Raw genomic sequence first — 9,566 nt, forward strand, 5'->3', positions numbered from 1 at the left:
AATTTAAGTAGCCTAGCCTATTTTTATATATTAAATAAAGTCAAATAATTTGTATCTTTCAACATTGAAGTAGCCAAGGGAGGCAAATGAAGTCACTGTGACACACTATATTCTGAGATTCCCACCCCCTGTCCTCTGAGTCAAGACCCCCACTTGAGCCAATATCCCATCATTCATCAGGCCAGACAGTTTGGCAGATTTATGGCATGTCCCACTGAGTAAACCGACTATGCATTGAGGAATAAGTGAGAAATCTGCTGATAAACTATATGAAAACAAATGCCATGATTAGGCCATAACATCAAATGGGGTAAAACATAATCACAAATCACTTTGTTGACACACGAAGTAAGGCTGGTTTTACAATTTAAATGTGTTCTCAACCTCGTAACGTGACTAATAATGGAATTTAGACCCTTCCTTTGATTTATTTACATGCATCGCAGTGACTTCCGCAGGTGTGATAATGTACACCAACACAGCGGCAAAGAGGATTAACATGCCAAACACCTTCCAGCAGTGGCATGTTTCCTACGGGCTTTGTCTACACTTTTGTCGTCGGGGCAGCATGTCTGTAGCATACTGTCCGCATATCAAAGTGCGCCAAAGTCTAGGCAAGGGAGGCGCCTATAGGGCGATGTGCCAAGTGTGACAAAGTTAATCCCTTCAAGGGTATTCATTAAATAAACGCCATATACTGTGGTACTAATTGATATCTCAACATTTCAAGGGCTTCCTCTGACAGCGCGTGTCTGGGATAAAGCTCTCGTCCGTCTGACCTAATGCAACAAATATGACAACTGCGCAACCATCATAATCATAATTGATCACACCATCATCACTTTTAGAAAATATGTAATCTTTAATTACAATGTAAAATCTGTAATTACAATTAAAAAGTTTGTTTTGCAGACACTGTGAGGGGGAAATCATTGTTTTAAAGCGTCTGTCAGGCTAAGTGGGTGTAATGCTCATCTTTCACCGACCGCGTTTTGATTCATCCACATCACTTTGGGTGAAGAGAACGTGATTAATATTCATGAGCCCTACAGCCAATAAGAGAGCCTACAGCCTCAAAAAGAGCCCTACAGCCTCACTTCGAGAGACTCCGGGTTTTTTAAAATATGAAATCTAGGCTACTTGAGGGAAGCCTTAAATCAAGAGAAGTTGCTTTTGACTATTGTAAGTTGATATTAAATTGATAAAACCCGTGACTTCATTATTGTAAGTCTTTTTCATAACCCGTAAATAAGCAGTTATTTCAAGCACCTGTATAGCATATGCATTGTTATTCACGGTTGTGTAGCCTATATTCATCAAAACTATTTGCATTTCTTACCTCATCGCTAAATCATGTTGCGTATTTTCAATTCCATAATGTCAATTGCAGTGCAGGTTATATTAATTTAAACTGTATTTTCACATTTGGACATCCCTGTTTGTTAGATAGCCACAGAAATCAACTTGGTCTTATTTAGGTTCATGGATATTAAGAACGAAACCACAAGACATTTCAGTTATTTTGTTTTATTATAATACCTTAATATATAATTGAGTATGTACAGAAATAAAAAAGATATATATTAAGGGCGATAAAGTGCAGGTAGAGGTGTTCCCCTAAGAAAATAGTTTAGGGGATGTTTTATTTTGGTCCTCGAGGTCTGCGTCTTTGGTGACCGTGGCTTCCGTGTCTCCGGGCGCAAACGTATTTGACAGTGACCTGAGAGCAGTTCTCGCACTTCACTGTGCAGCACCAGTGGAACTTGCAGTTGCAGCTGCTCACTATCTCGGTGCGCCTCTCCTCCACCCGCAGACCGCACTCATGGCACAGTCTGCGGCAGCTTCGCCTTTCCCACTGACTGAGACTTTCTCCATGCTGCAGGCACTCACGACCCTCTGTGCCAGAAAGCCCGAGGCTCAGGTTCTTTGCGCAATAATCCGGCGAATCCTCCAGATATATGAGCTCTGTCCGGGCGATGGAGCCGAAAGCGCCTGCCATGGCCACGCGGTTGTCCGCGGTGTTGCCCGCGCGCATTCGTCTCTTGTCCATTTCGAGCTTCTGGGCCTGATCGTGCTTCACTTTCAGGTAATTGCCAATCTCACGGAAATCAGAAAGCTGCATCCAACAGGTTTGCATTGAGCAACTTTCTGACATGCCATGGCACCTACAGATCCTCTTCATGGTCGCCTTTACAGCCTAGAATACAAATTGGCCTATTGTTATTTTACAAATCTTAAAAGTGTGTTGCCTATTATTTATACATATAAATAGGCCTGTTTGTAAAAAAAAAAAAAAAAAAAAAAAAACACATTTCAATAACCACCACAAGTTAGATGGCAAAGCAGTCCTGAACAGAATGAGCATTTTCCTGAGGTAGGCTAGCAACAGCTGCTCAATCGCTAAATATAGCTAGGGATCATCACCTTTATATAGATTTGTGGAACACAAATGTATCACAAAAATTTGAGTTTTGTTTTTGTAATTTTTGTATGGCAACTGTCTTTAAAACAGTTAACGGCTATCCACTAGGCGCCTTATTAAAATCGATTTGCATAAAACAAAACCCCAACGAATTGTGTAGCTTAATGTTACGGCCACAATTATATGAGGATCTTCTTGCACAGAAGGTTTTGTTTGAGGTTCATGTTTTTGCGCCCCTATAGGCGAGTGTATGACATTATTTTTAATATTGTTTTTTAGAATATTTTCGTCCCTGTTTAGGTATCATCAGGTGTTAATCTGACAGTAGGCCTAGACCTAATTTATAAAAACTTTGACATATGAAAAGTATTTCTCAACTTACCAAACGTCCAGCTTCATTATTATGAAGATTAACTGCAGCTCGAGAGTCTTGTCCAGTCTCAAGCGCATCCACGTATTGTTTGGAAATTCTCTCTCCAAAATCCACGTTGTCACTACATCCTCCCCAAAGCCAGCCACGACCCCCTGAAATAGAGTTAATCCCATTGGGTAAATGCGTCGTGACTTTTTTTGAATGCAAATACTTAACTTGTTCATCCAAAAAAAAAAAAAAAAAAAAAATGTAAGACTGTAATTTTGTTTTAAATATTTAATTTGCTTCCCACGACAAAATAAGTCCATATATATATATATATATATATATATATATATATATATATATATATATATATATATATATATATTAATATACAGAATGTAATAGTTTAAAAATAATAATGTGATAGTTAAAAAATAATTGCCTTAAATAAGTTCCATAAAAACAACACTTCAAGCCCCTTGTGAAACATTGCACTGATTGTCTTTAGTTTATTATCTTGAGAATTTATCTTTAATTTTCTTACCGAGTTTGCCGTTCCTCGAACTGTCACATCCGCAGTCGTCCAAATCTCCGAGACTGCAGTTTCTGGTTAAAGTATACATAACCCCGGCTGCGCTTATTGCATGGACAAATGACGTTTCTCTCGTTGCTACAAGAAGTAGAAAATATAAATATGTCGTTTATTTTTCAGACTTTGTAAAAAATAAATAAAAATAAATAAAAAAAAGGAGATAAACAATTCACATATGCACATATCTTACCACTTCTAATGCCTTTAATTGTGGAAAGTTGTTGCGCATTGTCCGGGCAGTTCCACCTGTCCCAAGCAAATTGATGTTTGCATTCATGTATCCCACTCTGAGCACCGAACCGTACACTACTTGCATAGGTAAGATAAGCCTAGGAAGAAAATATGAGAAAAAAATATTTTTTTTTTTTTTTTTTTAATGGCTTTTCAAATCTAAGAATATAAATTAGGCTATACCTTTGGTCCAGTCATCAGCAAATTGTTCATTGCCCTATGGAAGGAAAAAGCAAAACAAAATACGTTAAGAAGATGCAGTTATGTTTACGTTTCATTAACTGATAATAATTCACTAATGCATCCTCACCATGTGTGCCCAAGGAGAGTTTTGTTGCAAATTAACAAAAAAAACACCCAGAGGAAAATGTAAGCCATTTTCTTAGATCCACACTGATAAAGCAGGCAATGTGCTGATTTGAAAAAGTGAGGTAGCCTACTGTCATGTATTTTATAGGCTACTCCTCTCAATGGGGGCCTGGGCAAAATACCTTTTGTAACAGGGTTCCTGTCAAGCTATTGGTCCACAGTCACCAGCCAGGTCAAGGAAACGCCTCCAGTGAACTTCAAAGGATATCAATACAGGACAGATTATTCTGTCTCCGCGCCGCGTCGTTGGGGCTGATGCATAATTCAAGTGTGATTGGGAGTGATTTTACACCGTTTATTCACCAATAAACATTTGAACCAAACTGCATGCGCAATGAAATCGACCACTCGGAGACTGTAATTTTGTTTTAAATATTTAATTTGCTTCCCACGACAAAATAAGTCCATTTAATATATATATATAAACAGAATGTAATAGTTTAAAAATAATGTGAGAGTTAAAAAAAAATAATTGCCTTAAATAAGTTCCATAAAAACAACACTTCAAGCCCCTTTGTGAAACATTACGCTGCCAAGTGAGAGAGAGAGCGAGAAATAAGAGAGACGTGCAAATATTCAAAACGATCATATTTGTAAGTAACTAAACCTGTGATCTAATGTCGACAACGAAAAGTGCAAATAATGAACATAGGTCTACGTGAAATTAGAACTTAGTAAACTGATCAATCAATTGACAGTGGGAACTGGGAAGCTCTTGTGTCTGACATTTTTCCTTATAGCAATGTGCAGAATAATATAGGCTACAGTAAGTGAAAAAGCAGCATATCATATAAAATATATTTACATTGGAAATATACAACTTAATATATATTGAAAAGAGGATGGCTTCATCTCCTATTACGTTGTCTTTTGCGTGAATTGTGCGGCCGACGGTTTCTGTGTCTTTTTGCGCAAAAATATTTGGTCACAGTCTGAGTGCATGTTTCGCATTTGACTGTGCAACACCAGTGGAATTTACAGTTACAGCTGCTCACAGTCTCTATCCTCCTCTCTTCTACTTTCAGACCACATTCGTGGCAGAGCCGCCTGCAGCTTCTCTTCTCCCACTGTGAAAGATTCTTCCCGGTTTGTAGGCATTCCCTGCCTTCTGTTCCATGTAGTCCCAGGCTGAGGTTTTTCACGCAGTAGTCTGGAGAATCTTCCATATAAATGAGTTCTGTGCGCGCAACGATGCTGAACGTGTCCGCGATTGAGCCACGATTATCCGCGCTGTTACCTGCCCTCATCCGAATTTTGTCCATCTCCAGCTTCTGTGCTTGACCATGCTTGATTTTCAGATAGGTGCCGATATCTCTGAAGTCAGCCAGCTGCATCCAACATGTCTGAATACTGCAGCTTCCAGACACACCATGGCACTTGCATGTCCTTTTGAGTGTTGCTCTGATGGCCTGCAATACATGTACATATAGTTTCACGTTAGCCATATGCACCCCCATGCTGCAATAAATAAAGTTTTTCTTGTGACTAAAGAAAGATTAATAAGAGAATAAAACTGATGTTACTCACGAGTAGACCAGCCTCGTTGTTGTGCAGGTTGACTGCAGCGCGAGAGTCGTGACCATTTTCAAGCGCGTCCACAAATTGTTTGGCGATTCTTTCTCCAAAGTCAACATTATCACTGCATCCTCCCCAAACCCAACCACGACCACCTTTGAAAACAAGAGAATAGGAAAGTCTGATGTTATTGGTCTGAAAGCTTTGATTAAATTTTAATTATAGCCCACATAAGCATAATAAAATAAACGAAAATGTCTTACCAGTTTTTCCTATTTTGGAGTCGTCACAGCCACAGTTATCGAAGTCCCCCATGCTGCAGTTCTTAGTCAAAGTGTACATAACTCCAGCAGCACTTATGGCATGAACAAAAGCGGTCTCTCTACTCGCTATTAAAAATAAAGAAATATTTTAAAAAGATATATATATTAGAACATGTTAGGTAAAATTCAATACATTTGAAAGGAAAGTTAATTTGGAACATACATTTTTAAGTGAAAAAATAAAAAATAAAAAATAAACCAGATTGTATCCAATGTAATTTTGGCAATAGCGCTTACCACTCCGCAGGCCGTTATGTGTAGATAACTGCAGTGCGCTTTCCGGACACTTCCACCTGTCCCATGCGAACTGATGTTTGCACTCTTCAATACCACTCTGAGCCCCTGCCTGCACACTGCTAGTGTATGTGAGGTAAGCCTGTTGGATTTAAAAGATGAGCATTAATTAAACACTGTACGTTCAGACATTTTACTATAGGGCCTACATAATAAAATATATAAAACAAATGAAATATCGCTGTACAAGTGTCAGACGTAAAAACTTAAATTACCTTTGGTCCTGTCATCAGGAAGTTATTCACCGACCTAGAAAAAGAGAGAGAAAAAAAAAAAACATTTTTATAAATAACAGTTACAAAAACAACAACTTAAGTATGTTAAGATATTTGAAATGTTCTGTGAAATGTCTGTACCATGCTGTTGTCGACAGTATGTGACAGCACATAGACATCACCAACGATGCAAAAATCTGGCAAGGGTTCATTGCTGCGTGAGCGAAGTCGATGCTCCCTTCTTGTGGAGATGCAAAGCACAAACACTGAGATGGATACCCGGGAAGACACAGAAAACAAGTGACTCGGTGCTTGAACGAGCAAGGCATTTATACCTGTCGCCAACTTTGAGTGACAGGGATCTCCAACCTTTGACAATTCGCTGTGAAAAGACGTCGAGCTCGTCACTGGAACTGCTCTTCAAAGCGTTAACACTTTTCACTAAGCCATTCAGCCTATCTTTTATTAAGCTGTAGTTCATGATGAGGGTTGTTTCAGATTGTTCCTAGACAACCCTACATTTATTTATTTATTTATTTACTCTCAGCTATTTTTGTAACTTTAATGTGCTACCATTTGTGTATTTATCAAACACTTTGAACTGAACTGTCCAAAGCCATCAAACTGTTCAGCTAATATCCATTCATTAGACTTGTCTATTGAAGGTGTTGTGTGTATTCATGAATACTCTAGTTGTTGATTCCGTGTTGGACATATACCACTGCATGCATGTTTGCAATAGCTCTTTTATATTCCTTCTTAAATTAAAAGTTTATTAGTAGGGTAAATAATCCTATATATAGCCTACTATAAAATATATAATAGGCCATACACAATATAATCATACATATTTAACATTTACATTTTTTGTTGAATTAGTTTAGCTTCTTGACTTTATAGAGTTTCTTTATTCGAGACTTGACTTTTTACGTTTTGGGAAAGGTTTTTCACCGGGAAATGACACTGAAATGTAAGGGGCTGCTCTACATTGTATAGGAAGAGTCATAAAATCATTCGGCTCCGTTCGCTAAGGGCCATGCAAATAACATGCAACACGTCTACGCCTCTGACACTGTAGTGTTAATAGAAGACCAGCTGATCCCCTGGGAACAGCTCTGGTGTGAAAAATGTCTGGAAACAGTCCGATACATGTATAGAGTGCAACATGTCATGACATTAGTCTGTAACGTAAAACTAATAATAATTATGAATGCATTTATTAATTGATTTAGTCATTCGATTTGTGTGTCGAAAGGGATACATTTAAATAGTCAATTCACGTTTAAAAAAAAAGTATCGTCATATGCGTATAGTCTTGCTACATACTTTTTTTTTTATGCCAGACAAATCATTGTAATGATAGAGCAGCTAGTTTTCATTAGTGCTGATGAGTTTACACAATTCAATCATGTGTCGCGTAAGACAAATTCAAACCCGATAAGCTAATTCACACTAAGTTATTATTTGTCACTTGGGGATCAACAGCTGAACAATGTAAACAAAAGGATAATCATGAGAACGATTATATTTCATCATTTTACTTTCGATGACTTATGCGATTAATTAATACGCGGAGAAGTGATTTATTTTTATTTTTTTTACACAGCCTACTGTTACTCGTTGAAGATTAATTGTTGAAACCACGTATTGACATCTTCGAATCAAATCGTTAGCCACTCAAAAAATCCCTTTTCAAAACAGCGTTTATTTGATGGTCGGATAATGGTTTAACCAATGCTGCTGGCTGGAAGACAATGGAGGGACGCGCAAGTGAGGATAATCCCCACTAATTGGACATCGGCATCATCAAGTCTACACGGTGCCTGAAACCCAAATTCCCACACCTACTTGTTACAAAACAAACCCGTATTAAACAATGATCTGATACACTCAGACCTAACCTAAACGGAGCCATTGTGCCACAAACGCTCTGTCGCAGACATCTCAGGATGGTTTTATGGAGTAACAAACTTAGTGCAATTACACATCACGCTTTAATTCACACGGCTAACAACTACGGGCAATGAAGTAGCTAATAATCAGAAAGTAATCATTAAAGTGATTAGAAGAGCATCACCACAGGATTTACTCCCCGTATCAGACTGATACGAGGGAACATGGCTCACCTTGCTGCACAGATGATCCATTTTGACTAGTCGCTCACAGAAGCTCAGGTGCAGTTCATTAGCCTGTCTTTCACTGACCGTGTTAAGGCGTTTCGCCTTGTTTTGTGATTAAGAATGGCTGAGATTATATATATAGCCTATATATACACATACACACACACACACATATAGTAGCCTATAGCCTAATAAAGGTTTCCATACTTGACCTGAACAAAATGTGCCTTTTCATAAAATGGTACAATATATATATATATATTTTTTTTAATGATCTTTGAAAGATACTCTGCATGGTTTTCTTGTCACACGATAACAAAATGGCTTCCTGCATAAAACAACACATTTTAAAACAATAACTTTTATAATAAATATTGATGCCAACATTTTCTTTTTCCATCAGTCTTTTAATGAGGCGATTTTTTTAAACGTTTACTTGTAACTTAGTAGATGAGTGAATGAGTGTCAGTGTCACATAGCCTAGCTACCTTCTTATAAACCTTTCTTGTATGCACGAAAGGGAGTTTATTAGGTGTTTGCGTAAGCAACATAGACTGTTCTACTTAAACTTGTAGCTTTTTATTGGAGTTTTACGTCTTTATCAGTTTACTTTATTAGTTTTCGTTATGTTAGATTTGGAAAGAGATAAGTTGTCATAAAAGACGGTAAGTGTTAAAGAAGCGCTGTTGTAGCAGGAACAGTGACGCCAGCGCAGCCGCGCTTCTCACTAACATCTCAACCAGATTTGAGTTCAAACGAGATCTAGGCGCGTCCTCTAGCGCCTCATCAGCAGGTGTTAATTGTAAAAACAAGTATAGCGCAGTAAAATACATGTAGTATCGGATAATCAGCGATGTTCTAGGTTTGTGTGTAGCCGTATGGCCTGACGTGAAGAAGAACTTTTCTCAACACTATATTTTAACAAATTTGGGATTTGATAATTCTTGGTTGGATTAAGAGGTCCCAAAATGTCTATCATATATGTTAATGGTGTTAAATCGGTTTTTAAAGCATATAAAGACGTGTGCAATAATGACCTAAGTGGCTTTAGGTGTGACATAATCAGGATATTATTAATTGTAGCTCCCCTGCTGGCTGCACCACAAAACATGATGGTTAATTTTACA

The 9,566-nt window shown here is 37.9% G+C and overlaps 2 protein-coding genes across 3 annotated transcripts; both read right to left on the reverse strand.

Moving 5' to 3' along the window:
• Positions 1-1,642: 1,642 nt before the first annotated feature.
• On the reverse strand, positions 1,643-3,816 carry wnt8-2 (protein Wnt-8a ORF2; the record flags this gene model as incomplete). The annotated part of the gene is made up of 5 exons (XM_084429736.1): positions 1,643-2,197; positions 2,805-2,947; positions 3,325-3,450; positions 3,563-3,701; positions 3,787-3,816. The coding sequence occupies 5 exons, from the start codon at positions 3,814-3,816 to the stop codon at positions 1,643-1,645; spliced, it is 993 nt and encodes a 330-aa protein (XP_084285862.1).
• A 526-nt stretch (positions 3,817-4,342) lies between these two features.
• On the reverse strand, positions 4,343-8,538 carry wnt8a (wingless-type MMTV integration site family, member 8a). 2 transcript variants are annotated; one of them, XM_084430740.1, is made up of 7 exons: positions 8,446-8,538; positions 6,461-6,585; positions 6,320-6,353; positions 6,048-6,186; positions 5,751-5,876; positions 5,500-5,642; positions 4,343-5,381 (listed from the first exon to the last, which is right to left on the reverse strand). In XM_084430740.1, exons 1-7 carry the CDS (start codon positions 8,464-8,466, stop codon positions 4,821-4,823), a joined length of 1,149 nt encoding a protein of 382 aa, XP_084286866.1. In that variant the 5' UTR covers positions 8,467-8,538; the 3' UTR covers positions 4,343-4,820. The 2 variants fall into 2 exon arrangements, with proteins under 2 accessions (XP_084286866.1, XP_084286865.1); XM_084430739.1 differs by having other exon boundaries at positions 6,461-6,701; positions 8,446-8,527.
• Between the last annotated feature and the right edge of the window lie 1,028 nt (positions 8,539-9,566).

The sequence above is a fragment of the Rutilus rutilus genome (assembly GCF_951802725.1).
Source record: "Rutilus rutilus genome assembly, chromosome: 14".
NCBI classification, from domain to species: domain Eukaryota; kingdom Metazoa; phylum Chordata; class Actinopteri; order Cypriniformes; family Leuciscidae; genus Rutilus; species Rutilus rutilus.

Excerpts from the sequence above, each read along its gene's own strand:
- wnt8a (XM_084430739.1), bottom strand. The coding sequence starts at position 6,648 with ATGCCTTGCTCGTTCAAGCACCGAGTCACTTGTTTTCTGTGTCTTCCC. Across the intron at positions 6,187-6,319 it reads TCCTGATGACAGGACCAAAG|GCTTACCTCACATACACTAG; the intron begins GTAATTTAAGTT and ends TAAATCCAACAG. Across the intron at positions 5,877-6,047 it reads ACATAACGGCCTGCGGAGTG|CGAGTAGAGAGACCGCTTTT; the intron begins GTAAGCGCTATT and ends TATTTTTAATAG.